At 44.5% G+C, this 19,786-nt stretch overlaps 1 protein-coding gene across 4 annotated transcripts in view; it reads right to left on the bottom strand.

Moving 5' to 3' along the window:
* OSBPL10 (oxysterol binding protein like 10) overlaps nt 1–19,786 on the bottom strand; it is a 228,543-nt gene that overhangs the window by 40,424 nt on the left and 168,333 nt on the right. For 3 of the 4 annotated variants that reach the window (XM_072651109.1, XM_072651111.1, XM_072651112.1), the window contains 2 exons: nt 15,821–15,967; nt 8,554–8,628 (listed from right to left, as the gene is read on the bottom strand). In XM_072651109.1, coding sequence (XP_072507210.1) covers nt 8,554–8,628; nt 15,821–15,967 — 222 coding nt within the window. The remainder of the gene's footprint in view (nt 1–8,553; nt 8,629–15,820; nt 15,968–19,786) is intronic. The other variant, XM_072651110.1, reaches the window with a different exon arrangement.

Raw genomic sequence — 19,786 nt, 5'->3', positions numbered from 1 at the left:
AGTATGGCAAATGGGACAGTACATACACGCACTCATGTCTTGGTACAGTTTGAAATCTGAATAGCTTGAATAACTGCACTAAGACTTTGGGGACATCATCTGTACAAAATTGAGCAGGGCAGTGCAACACAAGCAGCACTAATTTTGGTGTCAAAAGATCTGGGTGCAAATTCTGCCTCTGCCACTTGCTACCTACCTGTGTGATTTTGGGCAAGTCCCTTCAGCTCTCTGGGCCTCAGTGTCCTTGTCTGTAAAATGAGGAGCTAGACAAGGCTTTCTGGCTCTGAATCACTGCTCCTAAGGTAGCTTGGGGAAGGCCCTGCCATCCCTCATACTGACTCATCTGCTGGCTCTCTTGATGGTTAGCAGGGATCCCCCCTTCTAGAGCTGAGCCATCTCCACTTGGGTCCCCTTTCATCTCTGGTCCCCATCCATTCCAGTGGCATCCTGCCCAAGAAAATGGCACAGAGCAGTCAAAATGGCAGTGGGGCTTTACTTATTCCTGCTGGTCTGTCATATCCTTAAAAGTCCAAATGACCTCCTCTAATCCTCACCCCAATCCGGAGAGGGAAATGCCATCATGCCCCATTTTACAAACATAGTGCGAAGTATTGTAGTGAACTTCTGGACTGGAGACAGGAAGCCCAGAGTTCAAATTCTGCCTCAGATACTTACCTAGTGGTGGTGACCCTGGGCAAGTCACTTAACCTCTGCTTGCCTCAGCTCCCTCAACTATGAGATAGGGATATTAACAGTGCCTACACCTACTTCTTAGAGCTGCTAGGAAGATCAAATGAGATAGTGATTGTAAGGTGCTTGGCAAACTCTGGAGTGCTATGTAAATGTTAACTATAATTATCATTACAGATGAGGAAATACTCCTGACATTCAACTTTCCAGTCATGTTATCCCCTGGATGAGGGTTTTTACAGTGGTCCAGGGTCATTAAAACATTACAGTCCGTGTAGCTGCAATCTTAACAAGAGCACAGGACATAAAGTTAATTTATTTCAGTTCAATAAATATATATTAAGTCCCTCTGTGCCAGATGATGAGTTTGGCATCTGGGGCTTAGTATGGTGCCTGGCATACAATAGGTGATTAATAAGTGCTTGACTGAACTTGACGAAGTGCTGGAATACAAAAATAACAATACAACAAGACGCTTACATTCAACGGGAGGGAGGGGGTAAAAATGTCCAGATCAGTAAAGAAGAAGTAGATCCAAAGTACTTCCAAGATGAAGGAGGTCACACAACTAGTGGGATGAGAAAGTCCTCATAAAGGAGGCTCCAGTTCCCAAACGCTTTGCTGCCACAAGTTGCGAGGGTATCTACTGTAAGATGAACTCAATTCAGCACACGGGTCAGGTGGTCAGTGGAGGTACTGTGTTTTAAATTTAAGAGCAACAGAATGCCTTTGGTCATTCTGAAACATACAAAGACCAAAACTAAAAACTCCACAAAGAAGTAAAAAAAAAAAAAGTCCACATGCTAAGCACAGGACCAATGGGAAAGAGCGATGAAGCAAGTTATGTGAGGGGTCAGGAGTCAAGGGCTCTGTGCCCAGGCTTCTTGCACACTGTGTGTCCCCTTGGGCATGTCCCTCAAACCTCCTCTTCTGAGAGACTTCCTCTGTTTCAAAATATAGACACTCCCAGCCTAGTATCAAACTGTTTCTGCAAAAACAGGACAACAGATGAAACAACATTATTGGGGGCAGTAATTTCACAGGGGAAAAATGTATCCCAAGTAAATGGCTGAATAGTGACATTACAGTGGGGTCTTGGCTACAACATATTAATGACATGAGTCCGGGTGACATCACTTGACATTTACATGTGTACCCTTACCTGTGTCATCAGCCTCAGCTATGATAAAGGCTGATCACAAGAGAAGTAAAGTATTATTATTCAAGGCATCTTCCCAGCTGGCTCCAATCTCACCTCTGACATTCCACAGGTGTGTGAATGTCTGTCTGTCTGTCTGACTTCTGGACAGGTCACTTAACTTTCATGGGCCAGCCTGCTCATCTGGGAAATGAGTGGATTGGACTACTCTGCCAGGGTGGTCCTTTCCAGGTCTATGACCCTAGGAATCTGGGACAGGAAAACCCTAAGGTGGTGCCTGGGAGGAGGGAGATGTGTTCTCAAGCCCAGCTCTTTCACGAAGGACCTTCTCGGGGAAGCCCCTCCACCTGGCGGGGTCTCAGTCACCTCAGTGAAAATGAAGGGAGAGGAAAAGATTCTTTCCAGTTTTAAACTCCACAATTCTACTCCAAGGGACCCCAAGGGCCACTTACTCCAACCTCCTGATCACAGAGATCATGAAACAGAGGTCCAGAGAGGCTGAGACTTACTTGTTCCAGGTCATAAAACCAAAAAGTGTCAGAGGTGGATCTGAACCCAAATCTTCTGACTCCAAACCCAGTGTACCTCCCAGAACACCATACTGTCTTTACTCTGCTAGCTGGCAATTAATATTCTGATCTATAATCTTTTCAAGTTACATTATTAGGTGGTTGTTTAGTCATTTCAGTCAGCTCCAACTTTTTGTGATCTTATTTGGGGTTTTCTTGGCAAAGATCCTGGAGTGACTTTCCATTTCTTTCTCCAACTCATTTTACAGATGAAGAAACTGAGGTAAACAGGCTTAAGTGACTTGCTCAGGGTCACACAATTAGGAAGTGTCTGCAGCCAGATTTGAACTCAGGTCTTCCTGACTCTGGGTCCGCCACTCCATCCACTGGGATAGCTCACTGCCCCTCTTTTAATTATTAGGTTTACAGAATATTCAAAAGATTTCTCAGCAGAGTCTAGAGAACCTCAAACATTTTTTTCCTGAATTCATTTTCTTTTTTCTTGGCTAACAGCTTATATTCTTTGATACATCTTCAAACTTACAGGCAAAGACACAATTCTAATCAGCTTATTCAAGATGCATACATGCATTTTACAATCAGACTCAAGTCTGGAACAAGACTGTGAAAATCAAGTTTCTCTTCAGAGCTTTCTCTCCCCCAAGGCTCCAGTGTTTTCACATCACTCTTGTCTGTTGGGAGTGGTCCCAACCCACTAGGGAACCCCACCAAGCCTGCCCCCCACACTCCATGCTCTAAAACAACCTCTCCTTCCTCCTGGCTTAAGACTTCCTCTCTTGCAGTAAATGACCTGCTCTCCACCACCCATCAAGGATGAAAACAAACTGATAGATCAACGAGACCCTGTGAGGTTAAAGGCTAAGGATCTAATGCATCATTAAACCTAGCAGCATTTTCATTGTAAAAGAAGAGCTAGCCAAAGGATTTAATTTCAAAAGGTGGAATTTCAGAGAGCATGGCAGATGGATTAAGGAGATGGCTGAAGGGGAGAGAATCTGTGGAGGGAGGCTTCTTGGAACTACTCAAATCATAATACAGTGAGAAAAAGGAGTATGGGGAGGGGGCTACACAGGCTTCCGAGCATCCACAAGTTGTTCTTTTAAAGACACTCCACACGAAGGAGACATTCTTTAGACCCGGAACAAAGAACCATGAAGTTACAGGAACTTCTTTCTAAGTCCTCGCTAGTGACTCCTGCATGGCCCTAGGCAGCAGAGAAAAGAGCCATGGAGCACATAGGCAGCTTTCTCCTGGAAGCCTCCAGCATTTCTACAGCTGGGCACTTCTCCAGCAAGCTGTGACTTTGCCCAACATAGAAGTGGTCTGGGGCTGGCAAAAAAATACGGGTATTGAGTGACATGATGAAAGGAGGCTGGTCCTCCTTCTTTTCATCCCAATGTCCTAGAGAAAATCAGTGAGAGCCAATCACAGATTTGGAATTTAGACAAAGGCTGGGCCTCTGAGTAACACAAGGCAGCGCCAGACTGGCCTTGTCAGAACTATTAAGGGTAGGCTAGCAGGTGAGGAAGATGCTAACAGGTGGCAGGGCTGGGTGAAAGGCATGTCAGAAAGAAAAAACAATGAGAGTGCCACCCCCATGACTCTTCCCACTTCTCAATTACATGGCCAATAACACATCCAGTAGGCCAAGGGTAACCACTGAGTGGGGAAATGACAAGGGAATTATTAACAGGAAGTGCTGGGCTACTAGGCCCCTGAAGTCCTAATCAGCTCTCAGATTCTGCAGTTCTGTTTGCAGAGTTGGCCTTGCCACAGCCATTAGGACAAACCACTTTTTTTCTGGACCAAAGAAGAGGAGCTAAGAAGAAAAAGCTCATCTTCTAAGAAGCTTGAGGGTCAGAAGGGCTTGAGCCAGGAAGATGTCCAAAATTCAGATCCACTGCACCGGGCACTCTGGACAGGAGGGATCATCATCTTACCCTACCTTGATCGCTACGGGGGGACCATATCCAAAGAAGACAAATGAAAAAAAAGGGGGAAAAGCAAGAGGAATAGATGAACACTTAGTGGGAAGAGGCCCATGTAATAGGAGAGATAGAGTAGTCTAGTAGATAGAAAGCTGGCTTCAAGTTCAGGACAAGCCATCTGAGCAGTTGATAAGTTACTCACCCGTCTTGCAAGAGGATGTTTCCTCACAGGGAGCTCTCTACACCCATGAAACCTTAGATCCAAACCAAAAACAATAATGCAGGAGAAGGGGTACAGGTGGAAGGCAACCAATTTTAAGGGGTTGAAAGAGAAAATAAAATGAGGAGAGTAAGGCAACCCAGAGGACGGTATGTGAGAAAAGTGAGCTGTCAGCAGCAGCTCTACAAGATTCTAAGGCCAGAGGAAACAACAACTGAACACCTGATTATGTACTAAAGTGCTAGGGTGTCATAATCAAGTATTCCGAATTGCTGAAGATAACAGGGTTTCCTTGTCATTATCACTCCACTTTCTTCATTTGTTGCTTATGTACGCTTTTTCAGAATTCTACTCTCAATAATTAATCCTCAGAGCAGGATGCTAATGGTCTATGTTAATAGTAGTCCTAGTATGGCATCCTCCTAGCAGTGGCCATGCCCAATGTCCCACCTTTACACAAAACAGCCTGGCAGGCCTACAGGAGCTAGGCTGATTCTACACACAAGTCAGTAAAATAGGATCACCAAAGGGAATCCAGGGCCAGAGAACAAACCCATAACCTGGCCCTCTGCTTTCCATTACTCAGATATTTTAAAATATCCACATGAACACCAGGCAGCCACATTTTTTGCCATCTGATCTGAAGGGGCCATTTCTGAGGCCCACAGGTGCTTTTCCAATGGGCGATTTCTCCTAGGGCAGGTCCAGTATCAGCCAAAGGCAGAGCGTGCCATCTGTGGTCACTGTGTCCTCACAGTTAGCAGTCACGTCATGGTGCTGGACACTACAGCTGGGTCTCTAGACTGCTTTTCAGCTCAGTCAGCTCGGCCTCAACGGACAGCAGCAGCTCATGGGCCAACATGCATTTAACCCAACAGAGTGAGCGATAGTGAAAACGGCTTCAGAGCTCACGGGGCAGCAAGTGTGTCAGGCCTCTCCCCACGTGTGGTGACTCCATCTCGTCTTGGGATGTCAGACACAGACCTGGTGGCAGAAAAGACTTGTCAGAGGAACTGGAGGCTCTCTCTTTGATAAGTTCAAGTTCCACATCCATAGGACAAGCATGGACTTGGCCGCCATCTTGCAAATGCTCGCTCAGTGTATCTCATCTGTCCTCCTCCTCCAGGCAGCCAGGAAGGGGACTGGCATTCTTGTTCTACCCACACATACACACACATTTCCCACACTTGGCTCTCAAAGACTTGTACGGCAGGGGATCTTCCTGAGTAAAAGCTTCAACCTGCAGAAAGGTGAATTTTCAATAAAAACACACCCTGAAAGGTAAGAGAAATCACTTCTAAAGAAATCAATCGACAAGCATTTATTAAGTGCCTACTACGTACAGGGGATGCAAGGTAAAAACCCAAATCGCCCCTGCCCCCAAGGGGCTTACATTCTAGTGCTATAAAGAAAACTGGAGCCTGTAGGAACAGATCAAGTTAGATGCAAGGCAAATACAAGGTGACAGGAGGTCATGGGGTAGGGAGAGAGGCCACAGCAAAAGAAAGACATGCACGTATCATCAGCCAAGACAAAGGCAAGCAATCAGGATAGCCTGGTGCCACGGATGAGTCTTTAAAAACTGCTTCTGAGGAAGCATTTCTGCAAGCAATGCCAATCCTTTTTCCTCATGTGCAGATCTCCCTGGAATCCACTTCAATGTGTAGGATGCCCATTTGTCATGAAAGGAAGAGCTCAGAAGGATGAAACAGAGGAGCAGGAAAAGACCGGAGACTATCGGTTAGATTGTGTGTGTGGCAAGAACCCATCCATGTGCACTGATGCCTGGCTTGCTGGGACAATCCAGAAGCCAACAAGCATTTATTAGGCGCTTCCTTCGTTCCAGGCACTGTGCTAAGTAAGCACGGGGAAACACAGAAACATGAGAGACAGTCCCTGCTTTCGAGCGCACAGTCTGCCCAGGGAGACGACATGCACAACCAGTACAAACAAGACCAATTAGGAATTCCTTGGGGGCAGGGGCAGGTCGGGGTGGGGAGACTGAGAAGAGGCATCTTGCACAGGGCGGGATTTTGGCGGAGACTGGAAGGATGCCCAGGAAGCCGAGGAGAGGAGATAAGGAAGAGGAAAGCTCCAGGCATGGGGGATGGCCAGCGGGAAATGCCCAATGTCTTATCAGAGGAACAGTAAAGGAGGAGGCTGGTATCAATGGATTCTGGAGCCCACAGGCTAGCAAAGTAGGAGGGGATCAAGGTATTTAGGACATTAGAAGCCAAAACAGCATTTTATCTTCATTCCTAGGGGCAACAGAGAATGACAGAAGTTGACTCAATAGGGACAGGGGTGACCGTGGGTGTGTAAGAGAGATGAATTTGACAGGTAGCCAATTCCTTTCATCAAGTTTGACCACTACTGACTGACAAATTCCACTCTTTACTCAAGGGGCAGAATGAGTCACTTGGCCAAATTTCCTGAAGGGTCTCAGTTTCTGGCTCTACCAACAAAGCATGGAATAACTGCTCCCACAGGTTTGGGGTCTCCCTGATGGCACCAGGTACTCAGGACAAACCCTAGGAAGCTTCTTAGCAAGTCCCACAAGCCTCCAAATGTCAGGGGGTACAAGAGCTTGTTACATCACACTAGGAATGTATTTATTCTAAAACTAAACCAAGTCTGAGAAAGAAAGTACTGGCCTAGCTGCGAGCCGCTGATGCCCTCTCCTCTTCTCTCCTACACAGGAGACTATCCCATTGAGCAGGGGGTCACTCCGCAAGTCCATTAATGCAAATTCTTATCTCCAGGGTTTTCTTAGCAATGAGGGCACTTCTGTGGTGGCCAATGGCAGGCAGGTCACAGAGGTGGCCAATTAGGGAAAAGGACTGTCCTCAACATGAACAGGGCCTGGCAGGGACTTTTTCCCAGGGAAGACAAACAGAAAGTTCCTCTAACCAAAGGACTCTCCTGCCTTGAAGTGTTATTCTGATCCTAGAAACAGGCAGAGAATGCTACTACCCGGTCTGACAAATCCAAATGTTGAAAGTCATCCTGACTACTCCATTACAGAATATTCTTCTCTCCTTTTTTTTGGAAGGTTCTTTTCTGTTTGTGTGTTTTTAAATTTTTAATCTCATTTTTATTAATGTCTTCCATTTTTATAACTCAGGGAATGATGGTTCATAAAGTCTCATGAGCTTCCCTAACAGTCTGAACGCAGGTGAGGCCACTCACCCAGAACCCCCGAGGGGTTTGCCACAGGGAGCCCAGCACAGGCAAACTACAGCCTGCGAGAGAAGGAAGGTTTGAGCTCATTTAATGCTCGCTTACCACTCGCTAAAAACAGCGTCTTTGAGGTAGTCTGTTGGTCTGTGCCACCAGGGAGGTAAGTTAATGAAAGTCTGAGGCCATCAGTTACCGTCCTCTGATGCAACTGCCAAGATGCCCAGAACCCACCTTTCCACCCTGATTACACAATGCAGGCAGCAGCATCACACTGGAGATGCCAGAGGCAAAGTGTAACTGCAAGCCCCACTGTTTCCATAGCAACCCTGGGATGCTTGGGACTGGGAGCTCAGCCCCTGATCCTCTCCGCTCCAGGGGGAAGGAGCACTTCCTGGCAGACACCTCGGGGGCTCTGACCCCATCAGTCTCCCAGCTACCTAAATTTCTAAGAAGCGCCTTGCAGTCATGAAGTGCTGACCCCACGGAGAATGGAAGGGAAAACGCTTCCAAAGGACCACTGGTTATTGCATTAGGAAGGGCCATTCTTGATGGATGGGACCAGGTGATTAAATTTAAAACGGAGAGCCAGACCCCCAAGGAGGTCGTACAAGAGCAGCGGACCAATAACCACAGACACTCTTCCATGCTTGGAGGGGAGGGAGGAGTGCAGTGCGAGGGTTTAAGGAGGATGTAAGGGCAAGGAATTGAGTTGTGAAAGCGACTGGTTCAGATGAACCAATCTCCCAGTCAGAGAGGGCGATGGCCTAAGGACCCCAGGAAACTGGGACGTTCACTACCTGCAGTCTGGAACAAGGCACTTCATCTGAGTCATCTCAGTTTCCTTACCTGGAGAATGAGGGGGTTGGAGTAGCTGGCTTCTGAGGTCCCTTCCAGCCCCTGTGGACTCAACGGCTTATCACTCTAACAGGAAAAAAGTAGATTATTAAGGAAAGGAACTAGGAGAAGAGGGGATCTAATACCAGGCACAAAGAGATGGGCATGCACTAGGGCTAACAGGATGAGAGAACCAGCCTGGGAAGAAGCCATGGCTAGGCAACAGGTGACTCATACTTGGCATGCAAAGGGAAGGGAGAAGGAAGCAACAGGGGTCCCCTGGAGCCTTGGGTAACATTCCAGATAAGCTGGCCCCTCCCAAGTCTGAACTGCACTTATATTCCTACCTCCCTGCCTTTAACCCCCAGCAAGGCTAGGCTTCAGAGGCACCTACTACAGAAGGTCTTTCCAAAGGGCCCCAGCAGTCAGCCTTTATCCTGTACTTCCCCAAATTACTTTTATCTACTCAGCCTTCAGTCTGTGTTTATTTTTCTGAGTACATGCGATTCTCCGAGCCTAGAAAGTAAGATCCTTAAGGGTAGAGTTTGCGTTCCTTGGATTTACATTATTTCAGAAAACCCTGGTCAGATTTTCTTCCTCTTTCATATGTATTTCATAACTGCATTACAGCAATCCATTCCACTAAAGTGCCACAATTGAATTTTGTCAGTTATTTGCTCAGCACTTAGCATGGTGCCTGGCACCAGCAGGTGCTGAATAAGCCCTGGGTGAAATAAATTGCACAAAAAAAAAAAATTTCTGGAGGGCAGGGATGGGAAATCTGTCCATCTGGACATGAAAGTGGAGCTAATGTTCCTCTGTGTGTTTGTTCATGCTGTGTGTGTGTGTTTTGTGTGTGTTTGTGCATGCTGTGTGTGTGCGTGTGTATGCTTGTAGCAGGAATTAATTTGACTTTCTTGGGATTTAGCATAAGGCTATAAATCAGGGCAGGATGACAACCTGTTTGGAGCAAGTAACTGCTGATACTTTTAAAAACCAAAGAGGAGCTACGGAAAGTGATTTGAGCTGGCTAAGTGGCGTCGTTTGGACTGAGAATCGATCCATCGCTCTGCTGGCTTTTAGTCATTAAGGAATTGGTTAAGGCACACACTGGGTTCAACCCAGTGTCTCCCTCTTCTCACCAGGGTCTGTCCTCAAATCAATTAGGGGAAAGATCTTGTGCTTCAGATCACTACATTACACAGCAGAGTTTAATTAATATGAATTCTATATAGGTGCCTTTTGGCTAAATAGAGATTGCTATCAATATAAAACTAAAATTCTAATGGAGATCAGTTTTATTCAACTATAAAAGTTTTATCTGAATAAAAAACCCTATTAAACTGGCTCTATAATTACATTTAAATAAATTAATTTGAAAAAAACATTGCAACTTCTCAGTCAATCCCAGCACCATCCCTGTTCACCTATTCCTGTTCCATTTTCATTTTATGTGGTCATGGTTCCTTTTTTCATTTTGCATTATTTCAGAATAAGAAAGTCCTTTCCAGGTTTCCTTTACTTACTTTCCTTTCCTCAGGTCTCATTCTGATCGACCTTAATTGCATTATGATATTAGGTTACGTGAATGCTGTCCAATTTTATTTTGCCGTTCTCCTATTCTTTTTTCATTTAGAGTGTCTGCAGTTTTCCACAATTGTAAATAATGCTGCTCCAAAGATCTCTGAATAGATAGATCTTTTTCTCCGTCAGATTATACTTTCAGGGAAATACTTCAAAATGGAATTATCGAGCCAAATGATATGATTATTTTTGTGACTTAAGTTGCATCTGTTAGGGACATCCCTATTTTGCAATTCTCCCAACAATAAGTAAGTCCATCTATTTATCCAAAGCAGTACCATCACTGGGTTTAATTGCTTTGTGTTATTTTTGCCAGTTTCAGATGGGCATAAAGAGGCACCTCACGGTGATTTTGTTTTCATTTCTTAGATGGTTAGTAAGCTTGAACATTTTTTTCACACAATTATTAAGAATTTGTGTTTCTTCCTATGTTAACTGTCTGTTCACACCTTTTGGCCATTTATTGAAAAACTGGTTCTGTCTCTGAGTATCTGAACAATTACCTAGATCTGTCTTTTTATTATTTAAATAAAATTGTATTTTTCCTAATTACCCATCTATTTTGGATGTCAAATTTTTAGATGTCAAATGTGTCTTAATTTGACATATTTTCCCCATCTATTGTTTCCTTTTTAATACGCTCTCTGTTACAAATGTTTTCAATTTTTATGTAAGTACATAGCTTCCTAATAATTTCTGTGTAACAAATCTCTCTTCCATGGTAGAGATAAAGACGTTTTTTTATTTTCACCCATAATTTTAAACTATTTCAGACTGTTATCTAGGATTATGGGATCATAGAGTTTGAATTGGAAAAGGGAGCAGTCACTAAATCCAATTCCCCCACCCTTTTTTTTAGCAGATGAAGAAACTGAGGTTTAGAAAAGTGAAGTGACTTCTCACAAGCCTGAAGCTGAATGTGAACCCAGGTGGCCATTACACCACAGTGCCTCACATAACTGGAATTCATTATTTCATGTGGGGCAAAACATTGGTCTAAATCTATCCCATCATGATCAGGATAATCGGTATCACAAATTCACGGAATAAAATAGGGGATAGGCACCAGAGGGGTGATTTCCCAGGTAGGAAAACTCTCTACCAACGCAAGTCTGCTAGAGAGGGAAACAGCAAATCCTTTCCATATATCTGCCAAGAAAATCCCACATGGAGTCACTAAGAGTTGGACACAATTGGAAATAATTAAACAACAGAAACACTAAGATCTCTGCGTCATCTTGTGTGTGTGTGTGTGTGTGTGTGTGTGTGTGTGTGTGTGTGTGCGTGTCGTGTACCAGAACCCTAGGTCATTATTACTAGCTCTGATGTTTGGGTTTCTGTATCTTGTGACTCTCTGGATAGCTCTACCCTCTGTTCTTCCAACTTTTACTCTTCATGATATCTGGCTGGGGTACACTTGAGAAATTCACCCCTTCCTCTGACCTTTATTTGGTTTTCCACTTAAAATTCTGCTGCTTAGAGTTGTAAGACTCTAAGAAAAGAAAAGACTTTCCAGCCCATGTTAAGGACACCCCAATTCCTGGCCAGAAGGGTTTCCTTCCTCTATTTTAAGCCACAGTCTGGAAATTCAGATTTCAAATCTCAGCCATCATCCTCTTTCTGCCAATTTACTTCTCAGCTCTGAGATCTCTTCTGAGGCCTTGCCCCCAACTGTGCCACGGTGATAGAGAGACCACCTGAGCCTCTAAGATCTTTCCTATGCTGCATAAAACCCTGGAACCATAAGCAATGCTTTCTAGGATCCTTCTGTCACTATCACTTGCACCTATGAAAATCACCAGAGGTAGACACTGGTGATCCATTTTGACAAAGTCAGTGGGGCTCCCTGTTATGTCTTGGTTCCGTGGGCTGGGGACACAACCAATGTCTCTTACGGTCATTATCGGCTGGACAACCAGCAGCCTGGGTAGCCTCAGCAAGAATTCATCCCCAACCCCATTCATCTCTTTTTCCCCTCCCTCTCACCTGAGATTAAGCGAGACCATAGACCATCATCTGCTTCCTTTTCAGATGGCACAGAGTTCTACCTTTCAAAAAGTTCCTCATACAGATGGAACTGGGTCCAAAGATTCAGTATTCTTTCTTCCTCCCATTTCCCTACCTTCTAACTGAATGACCCAGGTCTAGATTACCTCTGCCTCTTCAGATCACATTTCTTCAGTTTGGTTTTGTAAGAAACACCACTTCATTCTCTTTCATAGACTTGATAACAGAGGGGGCATACTTCAATAACCTTTGGGCCTGTGGTTGAGTTATTTCAGTCACGTCCAACTCTCTGTGATCATTTTTGGGGTTTTTCTTGGCAGAGATACTGAAGTGGCTGTCCATTTCCTTCTCCAGCTCATTTACAGATGAGGAAACGGAGGCAAACAGGCTTAAGAGACTTGCCCAGGGTCACATAGCTAAGAAAGCCAGATTTGACTCAGGAAGATGAGTCTTCCTGACTTCTAACTACCTACCCTCAAGCCCTTACCTTCAAGAAAGTGACCGACCAGCCTGGACACGATGCACCTATGACCACGAACAGAATTTTAGACTTGGTGTAGGTTTTTAGTTGTTCTTGCCTAGGAACCTCCCATTCATCCCCAAACATCCAAAGATTTTGCTTTTAAAGAATATTTTGTTGATCTTTTTTTGCAAATGATTTTTGTAAGAAGACCTTGTATCCTGCAATTTTCATCAAATTCATCTATCCTATTTACTATATACTAGTATATAATAATACACTAGATATATACTAATATATAATCTATATACTAGGATTTCCTATAAAAAAATCTACAAATCTTCAATTTTTACGCTTACTTCCCGCCACATTGCAAACGCTACATCTTGTCTCCCAGTGGTGAGTCCCTCTTGGGGTAGGGGTCCAGGATGGCCCAGCTTCATTCCCCTCTTGGTTGTGCTTGGTTGTGCCCCTGCATGGGTACCACCATACTGCCCCCACCCTCAATCTGTTAGGCTCCCTTCGCATCCCTTCCTCACTCAAAACAAAGTCAAGAGCAAGTCATGTCATTATTTCTCTGATGGCATGGTCTTCTTCGGCAACAAAGGACAAACACACCCACCCCAGGCTCCCTTCTGCATATAGCCTTCCCTCATGAGAAGGTAAGCTCCTGGGAGGAGAGAGATGATCTTCCCTTTTGTTTGAATTTATCTCCCCAGAATGGTAGCACAGTGCCAGGCACAGAGTTAAGCACTTAAGAAATGGTTGTTGTTTTGCCTTACTTCCAATATGTTACCAAATGCAAGGGACACAAATGAGCCCCCCTGTCTGGTGCCAGTTTTTAGTGGAAGTGTTTCTAAGATTTTCTACTGCATATTACATAGGGTGCTATTTTAAGGTTCATAACTTTTTATTGTAGTAAGATCGTTATTCTTTGTAATGCAGTTTTTTAAAATCACAAAGGAAAGTTGTATTTTATCAAAGGCTTTTGCTGCATCTGTCCGTACGATCCTATTTTGGAGTGTTTACTGGGCAGACAATTCTGATATAAATGCTGCTCACCCATGATCAACCATTTTGTAATTCACTGCTGCGTGCTGGTATTAGCCAATATTTTATTCAGTATTTTTGCATCTACATTCAATAGAAAAATTGGATTAGAACTTTCCATTTGAGGTTATCTTTGCCAGCTTTTAAAATCAACACCACATGTGTTTCACAAAAGGTATTGGGGACCATTTTGTCTTGCTGTGTATTTATGCATAATCTATGTAGTAAAGCAATTATTTGTTTTGGAAGGTTTGAAAGAATTTACCTGAGAGTCCCTCTGAGCCATCTAGAGCGGGGTGGGGGGGTTGTGGGGTGTGTGTGTGTGTGTGTGTGTGTGTGTGTGTGTGTGTGTGTGTGTGTGTGTGTGTGTGTGCCTGGTGATCTCTTACTCATTGATCACTGTGTTTCTCTGCTCACTCTCTGTTGGTTTCAATCCATTTCATCCCCCCCAAAAAACCAGTTTGTGATTCTGTTTTTTAATTCAGTAGTTCTTTCAGTTTTTATAATTTCCTTGAACTCATTTTTTAAAAATCATTTTTCATACATATTTTTAAATATCTCATTCATTTATGAAAATAAAATCCCCTTCCTTTCCTGTCCTTTTCCCTCCCCACATGAGGCCTGTCATCTAATAAAGGAAAACAGCCTCGTAGAACCAACCCACACAGGGGCTGTTCTACACCCAAGAGCTTGAGGCACTTTTTTGTGCTTGCAGGCCGTTCCCTCCCACCTACCCCAAACATGGAGGTGATTTCCACATCCATTTCCAAGGGCCAAGGCTGGCCAGGACAATGACTTTGTGTGTGGCTTCAGTTTACCACCTCTCTTTTTATCTCTTCTTGATTTGGAGGGCGGAAATGTTATCTAAAATGCATACAGCTTTCTTGTGAGAGACTGTCATCAACAGAAAATGCAGCGACCTCCTTGAACCAGTAACTCATGGTTACCTTCTGTCACAATTTCTAGATAGTCATGTCAAATGGAAGGCCACAGGCAAGAAGGAACAAATGGCGCTCACAGAATCTCCAATAGGGAGGCCATTCAGGGAGGGGGTGTGGTCTGGATTCAAATCCAGGTTCTAGCCCCCAGTGCCTATAAGCTCTAGGCTTAGCCTATGTGGGTTGTGATTTCCTCAAATATGAAATGGGGCGGCTGGACTAGATGAGCCCTGAGGTCCCTCCCACCCCTAAATCTACCCTTAATCTTATCCAAGATGTCCTCTGTGACATCCTCCAACCTCTACCTTAAGATCCCTCAACCAAAGGCAGCCTATGCCCCTTTGGCAACTCAAATTTCTAGGAAATTTCTCCTCCAACAGAGCTGAAATCTGCCTCTCTGCAGGCTCCACCATCCACCTACACCCTACCTCTCCAACTTCTCCCTGAGGCTGAGTAGAACAATTCCCATATTCCTTTCACATGGTCACCTCCATTTACATGCCTGAAGCCAGGAGCCCCCCATTCATACACCATCTCTCCTCTAGGCTAGTTTATCTTGGGCTGCTTTGACCAGATCTCTAATGGCAAGAATACAAGACTTTTACCATCCAGACTGCTCCTCAAGGCATTTTATTTTTCAAAATGCTTCTTAGAATATGGAGCCAGAACAGAACCCCAAAATACAGATCTTATCTGATTACAACAGGGTACCATAAAACTAACATCTCCCACTCTGTGGACATGATGCCCCTTTTAACGGAGCCCACAGTGGCATTAGCTTTTGAGGGCTCATATTGTATGCTTGAATTGTACCGAGCTAGCTGGGAGTTCACTAAGACATGCAGATCATTTTCACCTCAACCATCAACTAGCCATTCCTTTCCCATGCTTTTTGTTTGGTTTTTTTAAATATTTAAATCCAGAATGAAGCTGAGCTGAAGGAGGTCAACCAGATTGGCAATGTATAAGTTTGTAAGCTTTTACTACATTTAAAAGCAACCCATCACAGATCACCATTGATGATCAATGGGGTGACACCTTTAACTGGGACATGTCCCAAGGGTTGTGGGATGAAGTCTCTCTAATAACCCTAACACAGACCTAGCATACCTGTCCATGTGACCTCTGATTTAACAGCAATCTCTCTGCAGAGCTTTACAAACAAAACAAAGCAGAACTTTGGGGGAGGGAGCAAAGCAGCATCGATCCAGAAATCCCCAATCACACCTGATCTACCTACCCAGGTACTCTCGATTTTCGGTTCTTGTTGGATCACTGATGGAGAAGGTGTAATTTGGTGCTGAGAAGTCGACGTGAGTACAGGAGGAAACTGATGCTCACTCCAGTGCTGGGAGGGCGTTGATAAGACTTCCTTTTCTCCTTTGGCCTAGTGGGACAAAGGGGAGATAGGCAAGTCAGGCTGAACACCATTTTTAGTGGGGACAGGTGGCTACCAAGTGGAGGCCTGTGGGGGACTCTGTGGTGTATACTAACATCCTTTAGTCACACGCTATGGATGTTGGAAGAAGGTAGCAATATTTTGGGTGAGAGAGGCCTGATGTTTAAGAGTATGGAGGATTGGGACATGTCTCTACTGAGCAGCTAGAGATACAGGGCGTAAAAACAAAGGGCTTTCTATGGGTTGATGGAAGGCAATTATCTAGATGGGAGAAACAAGTAGAAGGATGATTGAGTTACAGTTCAATTTGTTTCATCCAATCAGACCATACCACTGATGATCAATGAGGTTTCACCACAGCTCCTCAGAGAATCACAAAATCAGGTAATTTTTAGGAAGGACCTCAGATAACTTCTATCCCAGTCCATACCCACATCTCACACACCCAGCCTCATCTATGAGGCTCTAGTTCCCCAGGAAGGGTCCCCAAGTGAACCAAAGCATAGGAATGGGGGATAGGGATGGAACATTCATTTAAACATAAAACTGTATACGAGATAATCACATTAAGTGACCAAATGTCATTTTACCTCTCTGGGCCTTAGTTTCCTCATTTGCAAATTAAAAAGATTGCAATCAATTCTCTCTAATATTTCTAACTTAAGTTCCCAAGATCAACTATCCAGGTCAAAGTGCAGATTGGGTACAATTTTGTAAACTGAGGCTTGGAATGAATAGTCTTGTTTAAATAGAATGCTTTTGGTTTATAGGATGGGTACCATTCTTTAGAAATGATCAGGGCAGGAACAACCCATCTTATCTTGTAGTTATCACCACTTCCTTGATAATTACCAAGATAAATATGCTGTATTTAAGTAGTATCATCTTAGTATGTTGACCTTGGTGGCGCCTGTTATACTGGCTGGGGCGGAACAGGGGCAGTGAGCCCCATTCCTCCCACCTGCCTCCATGCCCTCCTCCCATCCCATTGCTGCTAAATCTGTCAGGTTTTTGAGCCAGTCTTCCTTCAGACCCGCTCATGCAGGGAGGACTCAGCGCCTCCTTCCACCACCAGAGTAGGACCTCACTCTTGTCCACTGTACAGACTTTCTAGAGTCCTCAGCCTTTAAAGGACAATGGCATCATGGGGCTGGCCACAATCTACCCACCTGTCGGGCACATTCACTGACTGACACCTTGAATACAAGGAGGAGTGTGGGGAGGAAGAAAGCTCAAAAACTGTTTATCAGGAAGAACTGGGTTTGGATCCTGCCTCAGACATTTACTGAAGGTGTGATCCTAGGCAGTCATTGCATTTCCCTCCAAGTCTCAGTTTCTTCATCTGCAAAATGGAAATAATTATAACACCCCTGCTTCCCCCTCCCCAGGGTACTCAGAGGCTCAAAACAGAGAAAATACATGAAGCCCAATGAAAACCCTAACACTAGTGTGGTCATCCCAAAGCATTCTGACAGGAGAAAGATTGTCTGGCTTCCCCACAGCCCGTCCTGGACTCCGGACTCCTTGCAAAGCACTCATGGGAACTATCTACTTCAGAGACATATTACAGAACTAAAGACTAGACAAGGGCTCTGCTCAGGGTCACAGCAGGGCAGCACCATGGAGAGAGCTCTCAATGTGGGATCAGAGGACTTGGGTTCCAATTCCAGCTTTCTGATGTACGACCTGAGCGACACCTTGGACCAGTCATGTCCATAAAATGGGATAACAGCACCCACCTTCCAGGGCTCTTGTGAGGATCAAAGGAGATTGATATGTACACATCTATTATAATACCATACAAGTATGTTAGAATATACACAGATGCACGTTACATATGTATGTATATGACACTGCATAATATATGTATGTCACATGTATACAATGTGCACACAGCACTTATGGTGAGCTACACTGCAAACATGTGACATACCTATATACACACAAGTGTATGTGTCTAAATATACACACATGGCAAGCATGTATATGCAATGTACTACACTGTGTGTGATATAACATACACATGTATACCATGTATACACTGACACACACCCTAAAGACCAGGACCAGATCAGGGTGCTTTCTCTCTAATCAATGGCAACCTGTGTACCACATATATGTGTGTGTGTGTGTGTATATATACATACATATATATATATTTGCTATAGAATGTCGATCGGTAACACCTTCTTGAAGGAAGTAACTGTTTTGTATCCCTTACAGCACTTAGAGTGACTTAAATGTAACCGGCTCTCAATAAAAAGTGGTTCTGTGAATGATCTTTCTGCTTCAACCTGACCTGGAGGCTCCCAGGAGATATCACGGAATTGCTACATTGTTACACCCACTTTCCGGCCCCCTGTGCCACTGTTAAGGGCTGGTAAGTGGCACAGTCAATAGAGCACCAGTCCTGGAGTCAGGAAGACCCGAGTTCAAATCCGACCTCAGATACTTACTAGATATGTGACTATGGGCAAGTCACTTCACCTTGTTTGCCTCAGTTTACCTATCTGTAAAATGAGCTGGAGAAGGAAATGGCAAACCACTCCAGTATCTCTGTCAAGAAAACCCCAAATGGGTCATGAAGGGTTGGACATGACTGAAACAGGACTGCCGTTTCTTTAAGACTTTTCACTAATGCCAGCTTGTGTTCTCCCACTATCCACTCCATACCCACTCCGGTGACAGGACCCTTACGAGGTCCAAGTCAAGTCACAGCTGGAGGACACTGGCCTCTCACCTGAGGACACTATCTGCTTCCATTTCCCCTCCTTTCATTTACACTCCCAACCATTTCCAAGACTCTAAAACTTCCAAGGATTCTATGGACTGGCAGAAGGTGGAAATCAGTAAGTCATCCAACAGATAGACAGACAGAGAAGGCCAGGGGGTATTTTGGATGAGATCAGTAGTGACTATAGAAGCAGATGATGAGCCACTAAATCACATTTATTTAGGGTTTTTAAGATGCTGCCAGATTCACCTTCAGCGCGACTACTGCTCAGGAAAAAAACATACTGTTCCTTCCCCACTTTTCAGTGCTTACCAAGACAAAAACACTGTATTTTCCTTTAGAAATCAAGGACTTTCAAAAGGGGGAAGAACCACCTTTTCATCATGAATAAAAAGTTCCTCATGCTTTATATGTGGAAAGAAAAACACAAGATAAAAATAAATTAAATCTCTTAACAGGACGAATCATCCGGCCGATCTGTCCGGAATTTCTCAGCGACGCTGACACACACCCTGAAAACCAGGACCAGATCAGGGCGATTTCTTTCTAGTCAACAGCAACAGCAACTGACCATCCAGGCCACCCTGAGTCACAGTCATCCCTTTAGTCCTACGTATTCCCTTCACACAGATCACACAGATGATCATCTCAGGTATGAATGGCCTAACAGCATCACAGTGACGATCGGCAGCCTCTCCAAAGGGTTCTGATTTATAAGCATTTGCCTCATTACACAGCAGAGAAAAGGACTTAAGCTCATCCTGGAGACAAAGAAAGGGCCAACAAGGCAGCATGGAGGATGCTTGGAGACTCTAGGAGGCTGAGACCCCAACGCAGATATGGGGCCACAGACTCGCCACCCAACAGTCTGAACTGCGGTGAGTCATCAGCCTGTCTCAGCTGTAAGATCTCTCAGCACCATCTAGAATAATATCCCTGTATACAGCAGGTGCTTAATTGATATGAAAGGGAGGGAGGAAGGAACTGAGGGAGGGAGGGAGCGAGGGAGAAAGGAAGGGAGGAAGGGAGGAAGGGAGGAAGGAAGGAAGGAAGGAAGGAAGGAAGGAAGGAAG

The sequence above is a fragment of the Notamacropus eugenii genome, chromosome 3 (assembly GCF_028372415.1).
Source record: "Notamacropus eugenii isolate mMacEug1 chromosome 3, mMacEug1.pri_v2, whole genome shotgun sequence".
NCBI classification, from domain to species: domain Eukaryota; kingdom Metazoa; phylum Chordata; class Mammalia; order Diprotodontia; family Macropodidae; genus Notamacropus; species Notamacropus eugenii.
This window is presented reverse-complemented; position numbering and strand designations above follow the sequence as displayed.